The sequence below is a fragment of the Halichoerus grypus genome, chromosome 2 (assembly GCF_964656455.1).
Source record: "Halichoerus grypus chromosome 2, mHalGry1.hap1.1, whole genome shotgun sequence".
NCBI classification, from domain to species: Eukaryota; Metazoa; Chordata; class Mammalia; order Carnivora; family Phocidae; genus Halichoerus; species Halichoerus grypus.
The window spans coordinates 189,436,060-189,461,076 of NC_135713.1; the positions used below are offsets into that span (position 1 = coordinate 189,436,060).

The following is a 25,017-nucleotide window of genomic DNA, read 5'->3' on the forward strand; positions in this document are numbered from 1 at the left end:
GGTCACTCTCACCCCACCCCCACCCCCTAAAGCTGGTACCAGTAAGGGCCTCTTTCTCTTGGTTACCATGACCACCAGCATCCTCTCACTTTTGGAGGGGGGGAGCCTTTGTTCCGTAAGATTCAGTGGTTCATTTTAAATTAACTTCAAGTAAGCTAGAGCGGATATGGTCTGATAAACTCTGCCAGAGAAAGACACGGAAGACAAGCGGAAGGTCGATCGATCGGCTGACTATATTGACAAGATACTGATTGGTTACATGTTGAAGAAAACATACAATACAAAATACAGAAAAAGTTGGTTCCATCCCCTCCCAGTCCCCCCCCCTTACCCACCCATCCCCAAATACTCATCATCGTGATTTGGTCAGAACAGGGCTCAGAGCCAGAGGTCAGGGTGACGGGGGGGGGGGGGGGGGCAGGTTGTGGGCAATGGGTTGGTGGCTGTCACAATAATGCTGTGGTAATGCTGTGGTTTCTCTCCCAGCTGTGAGTCAGGGGGTGAGTGGGGGCTGCAGCCTGATGACAGCCAGCTGAGGGAAGAGCTCTCTCTCCCTTCCCTCACCCCTAGGGCCTGCCCCACCACCCAGAACCAAGCCCACTCCAAACATGGTAAGGATATGGATGCTCTTGCTGAGTCTGCTAATCAGCAAGAGGGAAAGAAGGGTAACTGCTCCAACCCCCGCCTCCCCACATACAAGGGTAGGGGGGAACAGGGGCACGTGGCTACTACCGGCAAAGGAAGAGTGGGAGAGCAGTAGAAAGGGCTGGAAGTGGGAAGAGCAGAAGATCATATATATTAAAAAAGTGACTTAAGACTTAAAATTGAATTAGTATTTGTACAGAAAGGTGCAGGTGGAATAACTCACTCCGGCCTATGATCAAAATTCTATGGAGAAATCATGGCGGACCCCTCCCTCTGCCCCCACCCCCCCCAGTGGTAGCCCGAGTCGTTAAGTGCGATTGGTTAGAGTGGATTCCAGTCGGGTCGGTCAGGCGGAGGAGGCGGGGGCCGCGGGCAGGCAGGGGGGGCTCAGTTGCTGCAGCACTGGCTCCGGCTGGCTGGGCTGTTCTCCTGGAGGTCCACGCCTCGGCTCCGGCTCGGAGCACCAGCTGCATTCTGGGGCTCGTTCTTGGGAAGCTTCTTAGCTGTTTGGAAGAGGAGGGGAAAAATGTGTTTGTGGGGGTACCCCAATGCTCTTCCAAGTCCACTTGAGTGGAAGCTGGCCTTTTTACCACCCCATGTGCGATAACCCATTGAGGGCTCTGCTTCTATGTGCCACGTGCATTCTGAGTGATTCAGGAAACTGAGGCAAAGAGAGGTTAAATAACCTGCCCAGAACCACAGAGTTAAGTAATAAAACAAGGATTTGAATCTGGGCAGGATGACTCACTACAGAGCCAGATGGGTCTAAAAATCCTAAGTATTAGGTTAGGGGGAGGGTCATGTAGGGTTTTAGGTGGGTGATAAGCTGAAGGGTCAGAAAGTAAAATGTAGAGACTTTGGCCCCAGGCTTTAGAAACTTCTGGGGTGAACTATCTACATCTGGGAATCAGATAAAGGGATCCTACAGACCTACTACATACTACAGACAGCAGGCAAGTGACAGGACCCAGGTCAGGGGAGAGGAGGCGAGCAACTCACCTATTGCCATGAAAATTTCATTCACGTTCATTGCAGTCTTTGCTGATGTCTCCATGAACAGCAAACTGTTGTCGTCTGCATAGGCTTGTGCTTCCTGATTTGGATGGAGGTGAGAAAGTGAGTAGGAGGGAAATGATGACAGTTGGCAGGGGCCAGGGCCCAGGATAAAAATCTCCCCTCATCACAGTCGCTTTATACACAACAGAGACAATGCAGGGGTTTTCAGGCCGAGGGCTCTCCTGCCCTGGGTGCCCCCCACCGCAGACACCTGCACCATAACCCCAAGGCCCCCACTTCATGTACAGCACCTTTCAGCTCACAAACATTGGCAGATGTTTCACTCAGGTTTCCCTAGGTCCATTCTGCCTTCTTGCTCTTCAAAATCACTAAGCTAGGAAATACTTCTAGAAAGTTATCCTACAAATGCACTCGCACACATAGAAAAAACACAAAAGTATGTGGATGTTGACTGTAGTGCTCTTTCTAGTCTTTCGATGCTACAACCAACCTAGAAGTCCATCGGTTAGGGCTTGGTAAAAAAAAATGCACAATATATAGAGCACACTCCGATCTATGTAAAGAAAGGGATTCAGGGGCAGCTGCGTGGCTCAGTCGGTTAAGCATCTGCCTTCGGCTCAGGTCATGATCCCAGGGTCCTAGGATCGAGCCCAACATTGGGCTCCCTGCTCAGTGGGCAGTGTACTCATTCCTCTGTTCCTCCCCCACCCAGCTCTCTCCCCTCCTCCTCCCTCTCTCTCCCAATCTCAGATAAATAAATAAAATCTTAAAAAAAAAAAGGGGGGGATTCATACATATGTGCACATTTCTAGAAAAATAAACTGATGAATTTGGGGGAAGGGAGATTGAGTTTCTGGGTTAGGGATTTACATTTCGTTCTATATACCTTCTTGTACTGTGTAAATTTTATTTGTGCATGTATTATGTGGAAAAAAGTAATTCTTTTTCAGTATGTTTCATTAAAAAGTGAGTTTACACAAAAAATAAGCAGCAGCTTCAGCGATCCTTATGCATACACACGTCACCAACCGACAAGAACAAGGAGGCAGACAATTGCTTTAGGCCCTCGCTCAAGTCAGGAGCGGACAGCAGATCAAAGCTCCCAGGCCACCTCCCAGCCTGGCCCATCACAAAGCCCCCAGAGCAGGCTAGGCTGAGCTGCGAGTGGAGCTGGCTTACTCCGCCCTGCCAAGTCCTGTCCATCCCCCTACCTGGAATTCCACGGCTCTCTTGCTGGCCAGGTCCGCCTTGTTCCCTGCAAGCGCGATGACGATGTTGGGGCTGGCCTGCCTCTGTAGCTCCTTCACCCAGTTCTTGGCCCGTGCAAATGTATCCTGAGGAGACAAGGCCAGAAGGTCAAAGAGACAGAGGAGGCATTCTGCCCAGGGCCACTCACTAGAGAAGCTCGAACTGGCAGAGCCAAGGTGTCTAAGAGGTCACGGCCCTGAAGACTCTGGTGAGACACCCCCAAACGACAGAGGAAATCTGCCCACACCCCATCCAGGAACAAAGTGTCGAGAAGTAAGGGGAAATCTTTACTGTGTTGGTGATGTCATAGACCACGATGGCAGCCTGGGCCCCCCGATAGTACATGGGGGCCAGGCTGTGATACCGCTCCTGTCCGGCTGTGTCCCAGATCTCAAATTTGACTGTTGTGTCGTCCAAACAGACCGTCTGCGTGAGGAAGGCCGCTGGAAGAGGGAAGGCAGGATTACAGGCAGGAAGGAGCTCCAGAAGCCACCCCACATACCTCTAGTACTCTTGTCTGAGCTCTGGCGTTTAGAGGCCCTCTGCTGAGATGGGCCCAGAGAAGCCCCCAGCCCAGCAGCCAAACCAGGTCCGAGCAGGGCAGGCGGAGCTTGTTTGTTTCTGTCATGGGTCGAGGGGGCAGGGGGCCACACAGGCTTTACAGACCCACACCAGGCAAGGGCAGCGGGAAGTCAGCCTGCCCGTGAGCCATTTCGGCAGCAGCCTCTGAGGAGGCATGTGGCAAGGGGCAGGAGTGGCAAAACCCAGGGGAAAGCTGACTCCAAGCACAGAAGGGTGGGCCCACCCACCCACTCCTCCTCCTCCTCCCCCTCCTCCCTCCTCTCACAGAGAACAGTCCAGCTGGAAACCTCTACAGTCCCTCAGTTTGCTCCAGCCCAGGGGTGTTACTGGCCTTCGGTTTCCTGAGGACACTGTCACACACTTAGCTACACTGGGGACGCCTGAAAGTACGCGCTGTTCTACTGCCAGGCGGAGGCTGGGTGGCTGGCTTCCCAGCTGCCCCTGCCACCTCCAGGCATGCTGGCTAGCTACCAACCCCAGTTTTGACCTTGACCCATTCCTGATTGGCCACCCTGTGGTTCGACCTTCAGGGAACACACACACACACACACACACACACACACACACACACACCCTATCTTTGGCCTGAGGAGACAAGGAGCCCTGTGGCGCTTGTGCATATGCTCAGAGGAGGAGTCCCAGAGCTGGGAGAGGCAGGTGGGAGTCCCCTTTGCCGCAGGACCCAAGAGAGGATCCCAGAGAGCCCTGTGTGGAAGCCCGCTCTCCTTATCTGCCCTCCCCCCACCTCCATGAGGGGCCTGGGAGCTGCCTCACTTCCCTCTCTCCGGCTCCTGACTTGAGTGCTGAGGAGGCAGCAGAAGACTGCTGACACGGCCCATTTAGCTTCCAGCTGCCTGGAAACCTCCTACCAAGAGGGTAGAGAAAGGATGACTCAAGCCCAAGGTCGGCCCTGGCCCCTCAAGGTTTGTCCTGGCCACTGAGACAGGGGACTGAGTCCAGACCGTTTCATGCTAAATGCTGACTACTGGGAAATCAACGACGTGCTCTGACCTCAAAGCTAAAGGTCAACTTCAGAAACGCTGGTCCACTCACCAGGCCATTTCCCCATTCTGGAAAGTAGGAGAGGCCAGGACAGATGCACTGCCTGGCACAGTAAGAAGGACCCTCAGAGATCCAGACCCAGCCTCTCCCCTCCCAGAGGCCAGGTCAGTGGAGAAGTCTTAGCCAAGACCACACAATAATCCAGTGGCATAATTAGGAGAAGCAGCCAGTTTTTGACCACGAGCTAACTTTTAATGGATGATTGCTGGGACTCTGGCAGGGAGATCGGCTGCTGGATTCAGTTCCAGGGCCCAGCTGAGGAAGAGGTGCTGGCGCCCCCGGCTTGTTTATTCTCTCTGGGCAGGCGGCTCCCTTCTCCTCAAGGCCAAGGCATTTCTTTGGCATTCCTGAGGCCACCCCCACTCCCCTGTGCCCACTCACCTCCAATTGTGCTCTCCTGGTACTCATGGAACTGTCCCTTGACGAAGCGGAGGACGAGGCTAGATTTGCCCACCGCAGACTCCCCCAGCAGGACCAGCTTAAACTGACAGATCTTGTTCCCAGCAGCTGGTCCGTTGGGTCGTGCTGCACCTCCCCGACCCGCCATGGCCCGTCCTGCTGTAGTGGTACCAGTGAGCGTGGGGCAGGGGCCGGCGCTGTGTGAAGAGGCGCTGAGTGAGGAGGGGACCTCCAACTGCAAGAGAGATTAGCGGTACTGCTCAGGCCAGAGATGCTCGCACAGTGAGGCCTTCTTCCATTACATGTTTTTCCCTCTGCGCTCCCCAAGGGAGCTGACTACCTCCCCTCCAGCCAACTCCCGGCCCCCCGGCCCCAGAAGTTAGCAGAAGGGCCCTAGCTAGGATGTACTACATATGTATTTGCTCTACAATCATCTGAGCAGTGAAAGTGGTCTCCCAACTTTAGGCTCATGGTTCTGAGCAAACATACTGACTTCCCAATCCCAAATATGTACGTGTGCATACAAATTAAACACACACAGGGAGGACGAGCATATGGCAGCCTGGTGACAGTTAACAGGCTCCCTGGGGTCCCAAAAAACCACCCGGGAAGACGCTAGGATCTAGGTGAACAAACAATGAACTTGTGGTCCGGTAGCTAAGATCACAACCCACCTCTGTGCAAAGCCAGAGCGGGTGGTGAGGCTGACCAGGGCACGGGGAGTCCCATTAGAAAGCTCATCCTCAGACAAGGTGCTTGGTCAACCTTGTGGGCACTCAGGGACCAGGGCCTGGCCAGTGCAAGTTGCTATCAAGATAGCCATTTTGTCCTGCCATCTCTAGAAGGACCGACCAACTTTCTCAGTCTGAGGCTGGACTGTGCACCGGGATCAGAGCCTCATTTCACTCCTCCATCCTGAACCTCTTCCCTCAGTTCTCTCATTTGTGATGGGCCAGGAGTCTCATACACATTAAAACACAAAACACACACAAAACCAAACACACACCAAAGCCAGAGAGCTCCGCCGGCAGTCAGAACGGCTGCCAAATTTCCCTTATGAACAGAGACCTCAGTTCCATTCTCTACTGGCAGAGGCGGAGGGTGACGCAGGGAAAGAGCTGGGGAGGTACGGGAGGGCAGAGACAAACAAGGTACACTGAGACCTGCACCCCCAGCAGCTGGTGAAAGCTTAGTCACTGTTAGCGATAGTTTTGGAGGTGCAAAGAAGGATGAGGAGCCTATCTTCAGAAGCCTCTAGAAGACTTATACTAAAAAAATACTAGAACATATACACAATGTTTTACAGATGAGTGCTGAGAGGAGGTATTTGATCCTGAGCATCTGTACAGCATCTGAACCCAAGCTGGAAAGAAAAAGTTTTGATTCAACTGCCCTTGGCATAATGGAGTCAATGCAGGAGAAGTCTTTAGAACCAGATCCCAAGTCCAGCCCTGACCTGCCCCCTGAGCTAGGGGTGCATTCCCCCGCAGTCAGAGGACGGGGGCGTGAATGCAGAGAAGGATAGATCTGTGGGAAGCCATGGGCTGTGCTCACGCAAGAAGCTGACAGCAAAGGGCTTGCTTTGTTCAATCTGAAATCCTTTTTCACATCTCTGTCCTCCTGGCAACTCATTTAAAAAGTGAGCTTCAGGAAGAATGATTCACTAGCCAGGAACAACAGTTTCCTTTCTGGACTGCGCCAAAGGAAAAGAGGTTTGAAATGGGAGCCACTTCTTCCCCAACAATACAGGAAGGCACTATTGGGGGGGATCTCGATGAGGGACAAGAAATGCTAGTTCTACCATATTTCACAGTTTACGGCGTCTCTTTTCACCCCAGTCACTGATCTTTGCACGACCCTATGGCCCTTTGAGGCAGGGTCTGTGCTTTTGGCTTTTTCATTTCTTTTTTTTTTTTAAGATTTATTTATTTGAGAGAGAGAGCGCGAGTGAACAAGCGTGTGCCCACACACATGGGGGGAGGGGCAGAGGGAGAGAGAGAATCCTCAAGCAGACTCCCCGCTGAGCACAGAGCACAGTGCCGGCTGGATCCCAGGACACGGAGATCATGACCTGAGCCAAAATCAAGATCCGGCCCCTTTAACCGACTGAGCCACCCAGGCGGCCCAAGTGCTTTTGGCTTCTTTGAGAGCCTGCCTCACAAGGCCTACTTACATACTGGGAATTCAGAGTGCTCACCAAGGAAATCATTTCCAGAGACAGCTAGCATTTACTGAGTGATTGCACAACCATTATCTCCCTTAAGCTTTAAAACAATCTCCCATTTTTTTTTTCGGATAAAGAGCCTGACGCTCAGGTGTTACATGCCTTGCTCAAGGCCATCCAACATATAGGTGACAGAGCTGGACGCAGGTGGCCTGCAAGCTCCTTTATCTCCCTGCCCATCTCCCTGCCGTGGGAAGAATGCTGGAGACAACGCCCCCCCGTCTTTGGTTTCTGGTTGCTGGTGAGTGAGACCCCCTTTTTGTGGCAGCAGCTTTGCTGGCCTGCAAAGTGGGGCTCCAGCTGACAGTCACAGGGAGCTTGCAGGCCCCGAGCACTTCCAACAGTGGGAGGAGCCGCCCAGGGCCAGGCAGGGCGACAGCAGCAGAGGGAAACCACAATGGAATTACGAGTTGGTTATTACCACAAATCCACGTGACAAATCATCGTGGCTGGGAGGCAGAGTGCGGCTGGGGCACTACAGGAGGAGGTATATAGGAATGGGGAGAGAAGATGAAGTCCCTGATTCCAACAAAACCAAAGCGGCTGGGGCTGAGCTACTGCGGTGGGGAGTAACCAGCACCCACAAGTCAAGAAACACAGAGGTAACATCAAAGTCTTGTCCCTATCCAATCAGTGGGTTTCCAAGCCTTCCCAGACAGAACCTGGTACTGTTAACAAGCCAGAAGGAGGGACAAATAACTCTTATCCAGTGGTTCCTGACCTTGTCTGCTCATCAAAATCACCTGTGCAGCCAGCCCCTGGAGGTTCCGATGAAAGTTTGGAGGAGGGCCTAGTCTCTGTATTTTTTTTTTTTTTTAATCTTTTTAAAGATTTTTTCTTTCTTTATTTTAGAAAGAGAGAAAGAGCAAGCAGGGGGAGGGGCAGAGGGAGAGAAGCAGACTCCCCGCTGAGTGGGGAGCCCCGACACAGGGCTTGATCTCACGACCCTGAGATCATGACCTGGGGTGGAATCAAGAGTCAGATGCTTAACCGACTGAGCCACCCATACACCCCTGTATTTTTTTTTTTTTAAAGTGCTGTAGGTGCTCTGCCTGGCACACACTGGCTGGTGACACATTCTGCCTAGACGCGGGTCCTGACTTCCGGAGACACCTGAGCAGACACACATGGTACTTTCTATGGCCTGCGTTGCCTCGTGGTTTTCCTGGCCCCCTTGGCAGTCATGTGAACAAAGGTATTGAACCTTCCCAGACAACAAAGCACGGAGGAAGCTGATTTTGCCCCAAAGGGCACACGAAGACAAGGGGGCGTTTAAGACAGGCGAAGGCCACACCCAGAACCCCAGGAAGCTTTATGCCCTCCGCTCCCAAGACCGGGAAGCTGAGGATGCACCCCCGTAGGCAGCAAAGGTAAATTCATGCACTGAGCTGGCCTGCCAGCTGGGGGAGGGAGTCTCACTGTGGGGAATCTTCTGAACCAACGGCAAGAATTGTCCACGGGTAGTCAGGTGATGGCATTATAACCACGAATGCCATAATAAAAGTCTTCTTTCAGACAAAACCAGGCGCCTGGGTGGCTCAGTCGGTGAAGCGTCTGCCTTCGGCTCAGGTCATGATCCCAGGGTTCTGGGATCAAGTCCTGCATCGGGCTCCCTGCTCAGCGGGGAGCCTGCTTCTCCCTCTCCCTCTGCTGCTCTCCTGCTCGTGCTCTCTCACTCTTTGGCATATAAATAAAAATCTTTAAAAAAAAAATAAAATGATTAAAAAAAAAAAAAAAGGGCCAAAGTTGTAGTCAGAGTTTCTTACAAGAGACAGAATGAGCCAAAGATTTTAGTTTTTAAACCAGTTTCTCCAACACCAGGGAAAACACACAAGTAGGATGGATTTCCTCCTGGATATTTTCATGAAGCTGCTAAAATGGGTAGAGCTTCAGACCCATGACAAAAGACTCTCCTTGACATGACCTGGTCCCCTCACCCTCCAAATCTCAACCTTGGTTTGTTCAGAGGCCATGGAGGATAAGCACCATCCCCAACCTCATTAACTTCACAGGAAATGGGAGCGATTGCAAGGGCTGGGGGGTGCCCTACACTTTCCCCAACAATGCACATGTAAGGGCAGAAGGGACCTGCGCTCCTAAACATATACCAGCCAGCTCTGGGGCTGAGGGCAGCAGAGAGAGAAAGAGCAAAACGCTGCTCCTTCCTTACTCTGGTTTTTCTCTACTCGGGACACTATGGGTAAGTGGGTACCAAACTTTATCAGAATCACCCAGGGTGTTTAGAAAAATAACCCCGGCCAACTGAATTAAAATCTCTAGAGGTGGAGTCCAGAAAATGATTTAAAATAAGTTCCCCCAGGGATTCTAAGCAGCCAATTCAAGCACGCAAGCTACAGCTGATACAGGAAGGAGGCAGGAATGCGAGAGACAGTAAGGCACCCCCAGATCAGCGCCATGAACAACAGAGGTGGCTCAGATTGGGGGTGGGGGCTGGTTCCTGGCTTCACTCAACTACTGAGGCCTTCAAGACACCAGCCGCCGCTGGACCATTGCTCCTCGCCCAAGCCTCCACTAGAAATGTCTCTTCTCTAACCATGAAGTCACCCACTTCATACTTTTTGTCCTTCCTGGTAAAAGGGTGAGCAATTCCAGCTGATGGGTGTCTCTCGTGTTTCCTGTTTGCTTCAGAGACTTCCTCTAGCTGATAGGCCTGGCACAGCCTGGATAGTGAGCTGATTAGGGAAACCAATCAGACTCTGTTGACCAGAGGCTGAGAAGGGCTCACTCAAGGTTAGCCCTTGGAGGGGAGGGGGAAGGACTGAGAACCAAGTGACCCCACCCCGCCCAGGGCCCCCTAAAGGTAGTTCTGGCCAGTGACTCTTCAGCTCTACTTTACTCTAGATGAAAGCATTCCTGAATATTTACCATCACAAGAGCTGGGCAAGAAAAGATGAGAGCAGAAGCAATATGTTAGCTTAAAGAGAACCAAACGTGGGGCACAGGAGCAGAGGTAATTAGGTTCAAAGGTGAAAGTAGAAGACCTTAAAAAGCTCAAATAAGCTGGGGAGGAGATGATTTACCTGTAGGCTCAGGAACACAGCTCTTCCCCAGGGGGAAAATCACCACTACCAGCACAGAGGACCAGAGGGCAGACTCACAGCAGGACTACCCGGGCCTCTGGCTGGTGGCAGAGCCAGAGGGAAGAAAAGTCTGAAGCAACACAAGCCAGGAGCCACATGAGATACCCACTCATCCTTCCCCGGCACAAGTGGCAGGTTAGGACGTGGGAGACTGAACTGAATTCAGTTAAAGCCTGGCTCCACTGTTTATTAGCCGAGTGACCTTGGCCAAGTCAGACAAGCGACTGCTGTCAGCTTCAGTCTCTTATCTATAAAATGCTATTGTTTAATACTGATCGCATAGGGTTGCTGTAAAGGTTAAATGAAACAATACATAGTGCGTACAACACAGTATGAGGCTGGAGGTGAGGCTCCGACAAATGACAGGTTTATTATACTACTAAGGGCCTAACTAGTTTTGACTCACTGGTTGTCCAAGCACAAAGTCCTTGAAGACCTAATCCTCCTCTTTCCAATTACAGAGGAGATGAAGGTGAGGTGAGGTGGCCTGCCCAGGGTCACAGCCGGGTGGTGGCAGAGCCCAAGCCCAGGACTCATAATTCTAGCAGAGCTCCCCCATCACTGATAGAAAACCCAAGAATATTAACGGTGTTATTACAGCCGCTACAAATAAGAGGGGCTGCCACCTTCTATGTAGGCTTTCATAGCATTATGGCTTTAACAATGGAAAATGGAGTTTGTATCAAACTGAAAAAAAATATTGCTAGACGGAAAAATTCTACTATCTTGATTTGGGAGGTAGACGCACATATGTACACAAATGTAAAAATCCATCAAGCTAGCCAGCTGAGATGTGTAAAGCTGGTAACATGTAGGTTACAGGTCAATAAAAAGGTAAGGAATGTTTCTGGTATAGAATTTTGCATACAACAGTGAGAAATTAAAGCTTACAAATGACATGAAACCAATCTAGCTCTCCTGTATGTAAGATACCTTCTGCCTCCTCTATAGTATAGCAAAATTTAGAATAATAAAGATGATAAAAAAGATGATGCCTGAATTCGAAGAGGGCCAAGAGAGAGCACCCGGCTGGCTCAGTCAGAGGAGCACGCGACTCTTGATCTCAGGTCATGAGTTCGAGCCTCACGTTAGGTGTGAAGATTACTTAAATAAATAAAAAAAAATTGAAAAAAAAAAAAAAAGGAGGCCGAGACAGAACAAAGGTACCCACCTAACAAGGCGCAAGCAAATAGAATTCAATACAAATAGGACTGCTACACACATACTAAGAATGTATTTGTACTTAACTGTGGGCTGAAGAATTTTAAAGTTGTTTCAAAGTTCATAACAAAAAGAGAAGGTGACGTTTATGTCTTTTCAGTGAGAAGAAGGGTTACAACAGTGGTGCTCTGCACTCTCCAACCAGTCCACAGTGTGTGCGCCGAGGACAAGGGGTTTAGGGATGCAGGTCAGGGGATGGAATCAAAGGGAGGAGCATTTTCCTGTGTAACCAGGACTATGGGATTGCAACACAGAGGACTTGTGTCCCACCTGGAATGTAACAGAGGAATCTTGGCCCTGGAAGCCAGAAGCTTAAAAGCCCAGGTTGAGATCTGGGGAGAACGCTGATGGGGTGTGTTGGGCCAGGGCCGGGGCTCCCCATCCCACCGATAAGTAGGGGCTTCAGGATTAGGAGCACTGGCAGCAGGAGGGGAAGGGGGTGCTGCGTTTCCATGGTCACAGTAAGAGGACTCCCTTTCCAGGGGGGAGGTAGGTAAAACACCCCAGAGAGGGGCTCTGAGTGAGCTGGCTCCCCTCTCACTGCAACAGGCCCTTGAATCTGCCCCAGCCTGCCCAACTCCCTTAACCTGATCAGTTTCATCTTACTCCCCTTTCAACGAGAACACCCCTCTGGGGCTGGCTGCCTGGACTCCCCCACCACAGCGGGGCCCTGGCGGAGTCCACAGGAGTGCCAGCTGAGGCCACTAACTGCTCTAATACCTGCAGAAGGGGCCAGGGTGTGGGGGCTCCAGGACGCTTAAGCCCTAGATGCACATGAACAAGTGGTCCTCCCCACCATCCAGGCAGAACCTGGGGCTCTAGAGCCCTTTCCCCTGGGCAGAAAGATGCCAAGCTGAGTTAGGCAGAAGCCACCCTTGAGGGACAGATTCCCAGCTTCCCGGAGCCCTGGCCCAGCAAGAAAGCCTTCCCTGAGCTTTGCTCTGCTTTCTCAGCTCTCCATAAGACAGTCCCCGAGAGGCTGACAGAAGCCAACTCAGCAAGCGCTAACTTTCAGGCGGAGGATGGAAACCTCCAGGCCCTGCTCCCTCTCTTCCTGCGCCCACAGGGAGGAAGACTGCTGGTGGGATTGGGGTGGGGGGTTTACAACACGTATCTGCTGACACAGCTTGGTCAGTGTGGGCTGCCTGTACTGTCCACAGAAGGGCCCCAGGAGTCAATGGGCAGCTCTGAGATCCTCATTCCCGGGTCCTGCTGGCCACCGTTTGGGTGGCAGATTAGTGAGGAAGGCCAGACACACAGGGGACTGCCTGCGGCTGCAACCAGACAAGGCTCGTCCTGCCTCCTGATTCTAAGAGGCACCAGGGGCCCCAGGCACTCACAATGACATTCCTAAGAGACTCTTCTCCCTAAGAGGGCCCAGTCTCCAACTCAGCACAGCCCAGTCAGCAAGGCTGTGGCAGATTCCCCAGCCCCAACCAGGGCAGCTATGTAAGAAGCCCCAAGCAAGAGCTCGATGTGAAGTCCGGCACCTTCTGCAGCACAAATCCACACCTAGCTACAAGGCAAGGTGGGGACAGGCCTGAGGCTGAGGGGCAGCTCACACCCCACCACCCAGCTCTTCACCTGCCAGTGCCAGGTGAGATGATGAGAAGAGAGCCAGCCAAGGCACAGGGGCTTCCCCAGAGCCACCCACACCTGCCGTAGCCCCAGGGTGGAGCACGGGTAATGTGAAAGCCAGTGAGGACAGGCATGGGGTCCCTGCTGACCCACAAGCCTCACAACTACCCTGTGTTGGTTGATTCTGCTCCTGCAGTTACTATACTGTTTGCTTAGGATGGTTCTAACTGGAATCTCAGCAATGCAGGGCCCATCTTCCCCTCTGGCTTGGGAGGGTCTCTGCAGGGGCCAGCAGCACCAGCTGGGACAGCTGTTACTTCGGCTGCTGCCCAGGCCCAGAAAGACACCAAGAACCTCTGTGAATGTCAGGGTCATCGGCAACACCTGTTCACCCGGCTACTCGTACCAACAAGTGCAACTGACACCCCTCACAAACGCTTCCTGTCTTTACAAAAAAACCGAAAACAAAAGAAAGCCAATTTAATTCACTGCCCTCAGCTCCTAAACAGAGAGCAGAGAGCAGAGACTGTGTTTGAGAGGTGAACGGGGAAAAGAGAATCAAGTATCAGACACCAGCAAACCCAATTCCTCTGGCTTACGACACCACCTACACTGTGATCAGAGGCTGCTCAGAGAACGAGAAACAAGGTTCAAGTTCTCACTGTCAGATCTGAGGGACCAGGGCTGCTCTCAGGAGCCCGGAGACCAAAGCACAATGTTTTAGACTGACTTTTTCTTTCTTAATCTTTGCTGAACAAAATGCAGAAATAGTGGCAGGTGAAGAAACTAGGCAATGAATGGGTCTAAACGAGTTTCAGTGAATGAATCACACTAATACGTCCACGGCCCCAAATTATCATAAGGCTGTTATGGGTGGCACGAGGTTGGAGAACTTGGGGGCTTGAGGATTAGGAGTGAAAAGGTAGAGAAATTAAGGGCACTGTTGCAGAAGAGAAGAATCTCACAACAAAATTCTCAAAGGCTGCACTAAGGGTTTCCTTTGTTTTTTTGTGTTTAAGATTTTATTTATTTGTCAGAGACAGCGAGCACAAGCAGGGGGAGCGGCAGGCAGAGGGAGAAGCAGGCTCCCCACTAAGCAAGGTGCCCGATGTGGGGCTCGATCCCAGGACCCCAGGATCATAACCTGAGTCGAAGGCAGACACTTAACCGACTGAGCCACCCAGGCGTCCCTGGGTTTCCTTTGTTTTAACAGCACTTAACATTGTGCCTGGCGCACAGTAGGTGCTCATAAATGTGGTGAACGGAGCCTGCAACACAGGCCTGGTTGGGTCTGGCAAGGGATGGGGCAGCTGAAGGCTTAAATCCACATCCACCTGCCAGACTGCTCACCCCCACTCATAGAGCCGCAGCCCAGCCGAGGAGCCTCCTCACTACCCCAGACAGGACCTACTAGGTTCCTTTTGCACAGGGGCTAAGAGCACAAGTGCCAGAGTCAGACGACTCCAGTTCCACTCCCACAGCCACCATGTACTAGGGTGACCTGGTGCTGTGTCACGGCCCCCACTTCCTTACACGTGAAATGGAGAGACTAGTGCGCCCATCTCTCAGGGCTGCTGGGAAGAGGCTACGGGAAAGACTCTCAGTGGAGGGCCTCGCTCTGAGCAAGCACTCGGTAAAGCTGCTGGGGCAGAGAAGCCCCTGGCCCCGGAAGTCCCTACGAAGGAAGCGGCTCCTCAATCAGTATGTTCATCCACTAGTCACACATTCCTCTACTTGCAGTATCCCTGGACCCCACTCTTCAATGCCCCTCATTTGGAGAGAACGCTGAACAGGACAACTGCTAGGGTCTGAATGTTTGTGTCGTCCCCCGCCCAAATTCTTATGTTGAAATCCTAATCCCAATGTGATATTATCTGGAGGTGGGGCCTTTGGGAGGTGATTAGGCTTCGAGGGCAGCACACTCATGATCGGGATTAGTGCCCTTTTAAACGAGGCTCCAGAGAGCTCCCTCACCCCTCCCGCCACGTGAGGACACAGCGACAAGCTAGCCTGGAAGGCGGCCTTCACCAGAACTTGACCACGCCGGCTGCCACCCTGATCCTGGACTCCCTGCCTCCAGAACTGTGAGAGAGAAATTTCCTTGCTTAGAAGCCATCCAGTCTGTGGCATTTTGGTATGGCAGCCGGAACAGACTAAGACAACAACTCTCAACAGTGTCCTAGAAAAAGGACCAGCTTACCCTTGATGTCCTGTGTCCTATCAATAACCATAACCTTGTATTATCTGGAGACTGGCTTCCAAAGCCATAAGAATGGAGAGGAGACCACCACGATCCAGAAAAATCAGCAGAGTTGAACCCTCAACCAGGTAAACCATAACCCCTTAAAAAAAGAAAGAAAGAAAGAAAGAAAAAGCCCCACAAGAGAAAGCATCTTAAAACCCAAATACCCTTCCTTCCATTTCAAAGCCTCTTTCAGGAAAGGGAAGAAGTAGTTCAGTTGTGGAGAGGGGGAGGGGACAGGACCAGGACAGCTGACAAAGAAACCAGAGTTCCTTTTAAAGAACCAAGCTGGAAATGCTAGAGGTTTGGAAATTGGCGTCATTAATCACCACAGCCTCTGAGCAGCTCAGAGAGCAATGATGACTAGGAGAGCAGCCAGGGTGAGGAAGGCCACCCACGGCCTCCCCCACGCCCAGGATGCTCTGACAGAGCCACCTGAAGGGGACACACATGCAGCTATGAATAGAATGACTAGAGGCTTGTAAACCAACTCCTGTTAAGATCCCAAGTTAGTGTTTCCAGAAGGGCTCAAGTTACATGTCTTCAGAAGGCTGACAGTACAACAGAAGGATTTAAGCTATTCAATGATTCAGGATCACAGCTCAAAGTGACAGCCTGCCCTGGGCCTGCCTAGAGCCACAAACCCTCCTGAAGGGGAGGTCTGTTTTTGAACGGCAGCAGAAGAACGCTGGCCCGGACCACATGGACTCTCTTATAAGACCCAGAGCCCTGGAAAGTTGGACTGGAGAACTTAGCACCTGAAATACGGGATGATGATATATCTAATCTTCCCTACTGGATAGTAAACTCCAGAGTAAACACCACATCTAACCATTTTTGGATCAGTCCAATCGCTGGATCAGTCAAAGCATCAGGCAGGGTTACGAGAAGTATGAATGGGTGAGTCAAGAAGCAATGGCCCTGCTACTGGGGTCAACTGCCAGGATTCTCACACACCCACATCTCCCTGGGGGGGCATCTCCACCTTGTCTAACTCTGGTGTCTTCGGTGACTAGCCACCAAGAGGAGACACAGCTTGAACCCATACACACAGCTCCATATCAACATACTTAGCAGAAATGGTTACTAAGAAGACATGTGGTCTTGGAGAGACAGCCGATTCTAGGACTGGGGCAGGAGATAGGCAAAGTGAGCCTGGAGCATCTTGCAGTGCCAAGAAGTGGAGAAGTGCTCACAAAATGAAATGGGGGTGGCCCCAAGGGTGCTGACTGCGCTCCCAGTGAGCAGGCCTGGAACAATCTGAGCAATACAACAAAGTAGTATTGGATTATAAACTGAAGGTGAAAATAAATATCCATGAGCCCACACCATTATAAATAAATGAAGAAAGAAAGAAATGAGGGACAACAGACAGATCTCTCCTATACAAGAATTCCAAATAATTCATGCAGATACACTGCCCTCAGGGAGAGGGGCGCCATTCCCCACTCAAGTGTGCGCTACACAGAATGACTTCCTTCCCAAGAGGACAGTACAGAAAGGGGAGGGGAGACAGTGACTTCACGGCGGGGAAACCTGACCCACATCATTTCAGCCAGGTGACCGAGGCTGACAACAGTGATAAGTCATGTTAATTGTATGTGCCCTTGATACGTGATGACAGCAGTGCTTCACCTGTGTGGTCTGCCTCCCCAAAACTCTTAACCCCAGTGTCATCATGAGAAAAACATTTGACAAATCCCGACTGAAAAAAACACTAAAAAATACCTGAACAGTATTCCTCAAAACGGCCAAGCTAATTAAAAACAAGGAAAGTCTAAGAAACTGTCTCAGCTGAGAGGAGCCTTAAGGACGCACAACTAAATGCAGTGTGGCATCTGGATGGGATCTTAGAACAGAAAAAGGTAAGGAAATCTGAATGAGGTATGGACCTTTCATTAATAATTATGTATCCAAACTGATTCATTCATTGTGACCAATGTACAGCATTAACATAAGATGTTAATAATGGTGGACAGTGGGCAGGTGAGAAAACTGTACTACGGGGTGCATTTGTTCTAAAACCATCCTGAAATAAAGTTTATTAAAAAAAAAAATCCTGGGGCGCCTGGGTGGCTCAGTCGTTAAGCGTCTGCCTTCAGCTCAGGTCATGATCCCAGGGTCCTGGGATCGAGCCCCACGTCAGGCTCCTTGCTCAGTGGGAAGCCTGCTTCCCCCTCTCCCTCTCCCACTCCCCCTGCTTGTGCTCTCTCTCTCGTTCTCTCTCAAATAAATAAAATCTTTAAAAAAAAAGGCAGTGGCTCATCTTGTGACAAAATGAGATTCAAGGACTCCAGTGACCATAAACTCACGGTCCTAAGACAGGTTAACTCTACACGGAGCTGCCCTGGGGGCGTGCGGGAAGAGGGGCAGCAGGAGCCGCACCAACAGTCCCCAGAACCTCATTCCACAGGCCCGGGGCCTGGGAGTTGAAAGGCCACGCCAGGAGGTTCCACGAGCAAGGCTGCTCTCACCACTGCCGGTGCACACAGCTGCTGGTGCCACGGTCTCAAGAATGAGCCTATGCAGATACGCAAAGCAGCACCCCTGGACCAGAGTTAAAGTCACTCCCGGTGATCCCTGCTAAGTCCTAGCCTGGCGTCAGTGCCGCCCTACCACAAGACGCCGCAGAAGCCTAGCTACCAGATACACGTGCTGTAGAAGGTGGCCCACGGAACTGTGGATGGCCAAAGCCATGCCTCCCTTTCCCGACGAAACCCTTCACTGGAAAGACTGAGATTGGGAGATCGCTCCCCTCTGGAAATTCAGTTTGTGACCCATCCCCACCCCTGTGTCATCTGCACTGTAACATTCATCCCATTCACCTGTTTGGTCTGTGAGCAACTTGCTAGAGGACGGGCCAAAGATACAGCCCAGGCTTTGGGGTCAGATGGATGCGAGTGACTCCGGGTTCACCAGGTCTACGCTGTGTAGCTCAGAAAGTTTGTGTTCAAGGACATGAACCAGCCATGGGCATCAAGGGCACCTAGGAATGTCTGCCCCTTCCTTTAACAACCGCAGGAGGGGGCATCCATGCTGGAGACCACGCGAGGACTGGATGCACAGATAAAACAGGACATGATCTGCGCCCCTACAGGGCTCATGCACTAGACAAGGGGTGCTAAGAGGAAAGTGCAGAGAGGAGAGAAGCCCTCAGCCCTTGGGGGAAGGGAAGGCTTCACAGAGGAAGTGACTTTCCACCTGTGCTTGGAAAGCAAAGTCTGGAGATGCGGCTCCCAGGCAGGGGAGGGGAAGAAGAGCCCTCCAGGCAAAGGGAAGAGCACAGAGCCCAGAGATAGGGGGAGAGGGGCTGTGCTGCATTGGGATCCCAGCACAGACTAGATTCTGACTCCTGACTGCCGAGTTCCCCACCTTAACAAGGGGATGAAACACAGTACCGCCCTCCTGGGGTTGTCCTAAGGATTAAGGAGTCAGTACATGGAAGGGCTGAGGAGAGTACCTGGCACACAGCAAAGCTCAAAGAGGTGCGCTTTTACTTGTTTATTGTTCCTATATACAGGAAATGTGGATATATAACCTGAAAACTACTCTCTTAAAATACCAGGCTATTCATTCGGAGGAGTCCCTTAAGAAATATACCAATTCTCCTCTGCCATGGCTCCTGAAAGCCCCCGACCTTGGTGCCATCCCAGTTTATAAATCCTACCTGAAAGCAGTGCTTCTTAAATAGCCCCAACAAGGGGACAGGAAACGCAAAACCCTAGGAATCTGGGAATTGAACGCCAAGCAGCCTGCCACAACCAAAATATTCTCTTTGAGTTTCTTGTTTTAGCTTAGATTCAGGCAAACTTTGCATTCTAATCTGTAATAGATCCAGAACTGTTTTAATGCAAAAATGTTTAAGATGAAGACGGAAGCGCCTAGAAGACTCCACAGCACATGACCCCAGCAGGGTGGGAGAAGCCCAGTGGGAGAAGCACAGCCAAGGCTTGAGCATTCTCTTCTGTAAAATGGGAAGACAACCCACAGCAATTTTGATCGATATCTATGAGATGAGACAACATGTGAAACCATCAAGCAAAGCACAAGGCATCACAGCAACACCTGGTACAGATGCTGAATCTGTACATATGATGAATTATAATATGCCTTTAAAACCCCACCAATCCACAAAATTGCTATTTGTGTCTATCTATCCTCTGCCAGGACCTGGACTAGCTCCTTTACCCTCTGTTTCCAATTCTGCAAAATACTTTGTATCCCCATTCTACTGGAAGAAACAGGGGCTCAACAAGGTCACGGAACAAGTCCAAGGCCCTGTGACTGGTAAATGGGGGAGTCCAGATGACAACTCAGCTCTGGCTGACTCTAAAGCTCTTGCACTTTCCCCCCTACCATACCACCTGTTTACTGGGCAAGGGTCAGAGGAAGAAGGCTCTCTCTAAGAAGTACTTGCTTCATGGGGTTAAATTTATGATCTCGCTGTTTCCATGTAAATTCTAGTGAAAGGAGCTCCTGGTGGAGAGCCACAGTCTTCCCACCTGCAAGCAGCGGCAGCACCAAGGGGAATTGGGGGGGGGGCGGGCAGCAGAAGCCGCCTCTGCTGGCTCCCATTACCCATAACCCTGTCCAGAGAGACCCCTGAGCCCACTCACTTTTACTTTCATTTTCTAGCCATCAGGACTTTCAGGTTCCAAGAATTAATGGTACAGATGTCAGCAAACTGTCAGGCCCTGAAGAGTACTGACCTGGGACTCATAACTGCCATGGTCCCCAGAGGCAGAGGAGATGGGGATCTAGGAGGACAGGAGGGTGGGGAAGAAAATGGAAGCAGAGGAGGGGCATCAATGACAGGGATGCTTAAGGGTCTGCCTGGGGCCTCTGCTTGCTCATCCTACATGCTCATTCCTTAAACAGACCCAAGGAGGGCTCACTCTTCGGGAAGATGAGGCACATCGAATCCCAAATCCCAAGCCCCGGCTCTACCACTTTCTAACTGGATGATCTAAGGCTAGCTACTTAAATTCCTTCAGCATCATCTTTATTTTTTTTTTTTAAGATTTTATTTATTTGACAGAGAGAGACACAGCTTGAGAGGGAACACAAGGAAGGGGACTGTGAGAGGGAAAAGCAGGCTTCCCGCAGAGCAGGGAGCCCGATGCAGGGCTCGATCCCAGGACCCCGGGATCATGACCCGAGCCGAAGGCAGACACCCAACGACTGAGCCACTCAGGCGCCCTCTGAGCCACTCAGGCGCCCCAGCATCATCTTTAAAACGGAGATACAAATCCCACTATCTCCCAGGACTCTGTGAGGAATAGGTGTGAACTTTGTTTCCTGTGAGAAACATGTGTGAAAAAACTGCAACTTTATTTTTTTCTTAAAGATTTTATTTATTTATTTGACAGAGAGACAGAGAGAGAGCACAAGTAGGCACAGTGGCAGGCAGAGGGAGAGGGAGAAGCAGGCTCTCCACAGAGCAGGGAGCCCGATGTGGGGCTCGATCCCAGGACCCTGGGATCATGACCTGAGCCGAAGGCAGACGCTTAACCTACTGAGCCATACAGACACCCCAAAAACTGCAACTTTAAAATGATTTCTAAAAATCTGTTGTTGGGATGCCTAGGTGGCTCACTCAGTTGAGCGTCTGCCTTCAGCTCAGGTCATGATCCCTGGGTCCTGGGATCACCCCGCATCAGGCTCCCCACTCAGCAGGGAGTCAGCTTCTCCCTCTGCCCCTCCCTGCCCCCTGCTCATGCTCTCTCGCTTGCTCTTTCTCTCAAGTAAACAAAATTTTTTAAAATAATAATAAAATTGGTGCGCCTGGGTGGGTCAGTCATTAGGCGTCTGCCTTCGGCTCAGGTCATGATCCCGGGGTCCTGGGACTGAGCCCCACATCGGGCTCCCTGCTCCGCAGGGAGCCTGCTTCTCCCTCCCCCACTCCCCCTGCTTGTGTTCCCTCTCTCGCTGTGTCTCTCTCTGTCAAATAAATAAATAAAATCTTAAAATAATAATAATAAAAATAAAATAAAAATCAGTTGTCACCACCTCTCTATTGTATGAAGGCAGGAAAGGACAGCTAGTTGGAAGAGGCAAGAGAGGAGAGGCTTCTGTGTCACACAGAGCCCTCCCTCTTTCTGCCAAGCAACGTCAGATCACTGCTTGGAACTCTACAATCCCTGGATGCCAGAAGTGGCTGCCTAACTACCCGGGGCACTGATGCCTTCCACGTCTCCCTGAAAGGGAGAGCTTCTCCTTCAAAAAAAAAAACCTGTTTCAGAATCCTAGCTGGGAGAGCATGTCCAGACAAAGAAGGTCCCCTCAGAAGGCTGGCAGCCTCATCCTGGGACTCCCAAAGAGTTCCAGAAACCACAGCTCACTACCAAGGAGGTAAGTTTGGTTAGAGACCAACGGCCAATGAGCAGGCAGGCCTCTCTGGCCCTGCGCCTCAGAGGCACAGGATGACCAGATTAGAGAAACGTGGCTGGCCAAAGAAGTCTCCAACGACCCTCCAAAGAAGACCACACAGATAGAGAGCTTGTGATCCAACCACTGGCCCTAATTAAGGTAGGCTTTCCTGTTGTCCAATAAAAAATGAAATGAATGCATCCCAGGTCTAGCTCAAAAGTTTGTAGGTGTGAGACACTGGTGACTGTCCAGAAGTCAAAAAGGTCCCAAGACAAAAAATGGTTAGCACCTGTAAGGGCAGTAAAGATGGCCCAGAACACTGAAGAGCTACAGAAATTCCCAAAGACTGCATGGTCTTTCCTCCCTCCCTTGCCTGTAGATAGCAAGGGTCAGCCACGGCCTCAAAGAGTCAGGCTACTCTCATTAAGGAACAGTCTCTGGCCTGTACTTTGGCCACATAACAAAACCTGCGAGCCTGGTCTGAGACAACAGCCATTTCACACACCTAAGTCCCAAGCAACAGACAAGGATCAGATGTCAGTACAGGCTGCCTCTTGGAAAGGCTGTGGGGGAGGTGGGGGAATCAGTACTTTCTGGCATGCATGGGAATTCCTTGGGCTACAAAAGTTAGCACATTAAGAACCCAGAGGTGCCACTGTGGTCTCAATTTACTCCTCTGTAATCTACAATTTGTCCAAGCCCAGAAGGGATTGGAGAGGCCCTGAGACTAGGCAGAAGTGACACAGACCTGTTGATCAAGGAGGTGTGTGTGTGTGTGTCTGTGTGTGTGTGTGTGTGTTTGAGAGTGGGAAAGAGGCCAGGACCCTTCAATTCCACACTCCTCATTTTTGGTCTTTCCCCTACTCCCTAAAGACCAGCAGACAGCAGTCCCAGGAGGAGCAGTCCCTCTGAAGCGGCTTGAAAACCACTCACGTGCTCTGGGAGGACAGGGCTGAGCCTGGAGCAAGGGGGAGGGGGAGAGGAGGGGAGAGAGAAGATAATGAATGGACAGATCCACCCTGATCTGTGATCTGTAGCTAGGATTAAGCAAACCTCAGCTAAATTTTTCAGAGGCAGGAAGAGAGATACACTCCAGAGAACACAACTAGAGAACATAACTAGAGGACAGGGTTGGGGGTGGAGGGGGCAAGACAAGGAGAAGACAGCTCATTCCTAAAAAGTGGCCCAGACTTTAAATTCTGCTGAGATCCTGGCTGGCTCCCTGGCTTGAGGAAAGAGAGGAAGTGAGGAGCTGTGGGAGCCTGTGCGTGTGGAAGGCTCTCACCCAGGACCCCTCTGCCCCCCCAGGAAATCGAGATAAAATTTCTCTAGGGCTGGAGGAGACAATTGTTTTTGTGGGACGGTGGGGGGGGGCGGGGGGGGGAGGAAAACGGCGACAGACAGCACTCCTCGCCACCTCTACAGAGAAGGAAGACAAGCTCCTTCATACCTAGGAAAGATTCCTCCAGTTCTGGGAGCAGAGGGAGCAGAATTTGGGGTCTCTCCCTCCCACAACTGGATTGGACAGGCCAGAGGAGAGCCCTGGGGGTTTCCCAAGGCTCATAAGAGGCAGGTAAGGGAAGGAAAGAAGGGCCCCCACTTTGGCCCGACGCCTGGGGAGCCCCTTAAGAGGGGGCTACGGGTCGGGGGAGGGGTCAGTATCCCCCTAAGCCGGCGCTGGGCGGGAGGAAGTGCTGCCCCGAAGAGGCTTCAACGCGAGCGAGACATTAGGTCCCAGGACAGGCACACTCACGGCGTCTCCGGGGCGGCGGCGTTACTTGGGGCCGGGACTCGGACGGGCTCCGCTCCTCTCCCCCCCGGCGGTGTCCCAGGCTCCGGCCTCCACTTCCGCCTTTCAGCCGCTCCGGATCCGGATCTCCACCTCAGACCCGCCCCTCAATACGCCCAGGTGACTGACAGGGCCGAGAGACCAATGGGAGGCACTCTTGGCCGACTCACGGTCGACGCCTGTGGGGGACACGGGCGAGGCGGGAGAGCGCGCGCGAGGGACGGCGGGACTTGTAGTTCACAGAGCTGGGAGGAGCCAGTGGCCGCCTGGGATTTAGACTTAGGGTGGAGCCGGCTGCCGGCGAGGCGGAGCCCGACCGGGAACTTTTTAAAGCCAGGCCTGCCAACCGCGTCACCCTGGGTTCCAGGAGCCTCGAGGGGAGGCGGGTGGCGGAGCGCTGGAAGAGGGCAGACGGCTGTGTGTGCAGAATTGGAAAAGGAAAAACATGGTGTGAATGAATATGCACATGAGGCCGCAGTCCTGAGCACTGGCTAAACCGGAGAAGCCCCTGTCTGCACTTTTCTCGGGCCAAGTCAGCTCGGGGAGGCCGACTGTGGGGGACATTCTGTGACGGGGAAGGTGATGGAAGTGCTATAGGAAGGGTTCTCTGGAGGCTACCGGGTGAGATCAAAAGGAGAGCTCCTGCCACTTGTCAGCCCTAAGCCAGGACCCTCCTCCTTTGGCTGGACACCAAGACACACCAGGAGCACCTCTACCTCTGCCATCCCCACCTCCAAACAGAACCAGCTCTTGTCTCTGATGCCAAAAACAGAGCCGGACCACTTCTGCTTTGGCTCTCCCCATCCATAAATACAGATTAGAATCACTTCTGTTTGCCTCCCCCACCTTGACCTCCATATGGATCAGGACTATTTCTATTTTTCTGTTTTTTTCCTTCCCTCAATACGGATTAGGACCACTTCTGCTTCCGCCCACTCCCATCCCCCAACACAGACCGGTATCTACTCTGCCTTGGCTTCCCACTCCCAGGAACACTACTCAAAACCTGATATGGAATCAAAGCTCAGGCCCTCAGTGCTGTGGACGTTGTTCCTGTGACACCCACTAACAACAATCATACTTTGGAGCCTGAGCTGGAGAATCAACCTGTCTGGGACAGCCTGCCATAAAACTGCCCACACCTAGTTCCATCTGGTCACCAGGGTGCTTCTTTCTAACAATATCCGTAACCCCCATCTCCCCACCCCTGCACCCCTGCAGTGACTATCTGAGAAGTGAAAGCTAAGAGGGAAGAGAGACTTAGGAGAGCAAAGGAGACGGGACCGAGTGGAATTCCTAGCAGGTTTTTGGCTAGTGACAAGCTTTTTCCCCAGCCCCTGCTGTACCTAGCCTGCAACAGGTACAGGATCAATTATACAGGATCAGTGGGGAGTCCCATGGGCTGAAGGTGGGCCTGAGCCGGCACTCTGTCCCTCTCACATACTGTGTCTGAATCTGAGGCTGTGATGGGTAAGGGGAGGACGGGGTATAACGGGCCCACAGTGACTCATTAAGGTTTCTACCTCATCCCTGGGGCCTC

General features: G+C 51.8%; 1 protein-coding gene across 2 annotated transcripts; it reads right to left on the reverse strand.

Annotated features, from left to right (window-relative positions):
- Positions 1-210: 210 nt before the first annotated feature.
- Positions 211-23,600, reverse strand: RAB5C (RAB5C, member RAS oncogene family). Of its 2 annotated transcripts, XM_036069186.2 has the most exons (7): positions 23,442-23,557; positions 22,622-22,646; positions 4,936-5,188; positions 3,202-3,353; positions 2,874-2,996; positions 1,645-1,738; positions 211-1,148 (listed from the first exon to the last, which is right to left on the reverse strand). In XM_036069186.2, the coding sequence occupies exons 3-7, from the start codon at positions 5,099-5,101 to the stop codon at positions 1,033-1,035; spliced, it is 651 nt and encodes a 216-aa protein (XP_035925079.1). In that variant the 5' UTR covers positions 5,102-5,188; positions 22,622-22,646; positions 23,442-23,557; the 3' UTR covers positions 211-1,032. The 2 variants fall into 2 exon arrangements, with proteins under 2 accessions (XP_035925079.1, XP_035925076.1); XM_036069183.2 differs by lacking the exon at positions 22,622-22,646 and having other exon boundaries at positions 23,442-23,600.
- Between the last annotated feature and the right edge of the window lie 1,417 nt (positions 23,601-25,017).

Bases quoted from the DNA above. Each gene is read 5' to 3' on its own strand.
- RAB5C (XM_036069183.2), bottom strand. From the start codon at position 5,101: ATGGCGGGTCGGGGAGGTGCAGCACGACCCAACGGACCAGCTGCTGGG. The intron at 3,354-4,935 runs GTGAGTGGGCAC...TCCCTCTTCCAG, and splicing joins CCAGGAGAGCACAATTGGAG to CGGCCTTCCTCACGCAGACG. The intron at 1,739-2,873 runs GTAGGGGGATGG...CATCCAAATCAG, and splicing joins AGAGAGCCGTGGAATTCCAG to GAAGCACAAGCCTATGCAGA.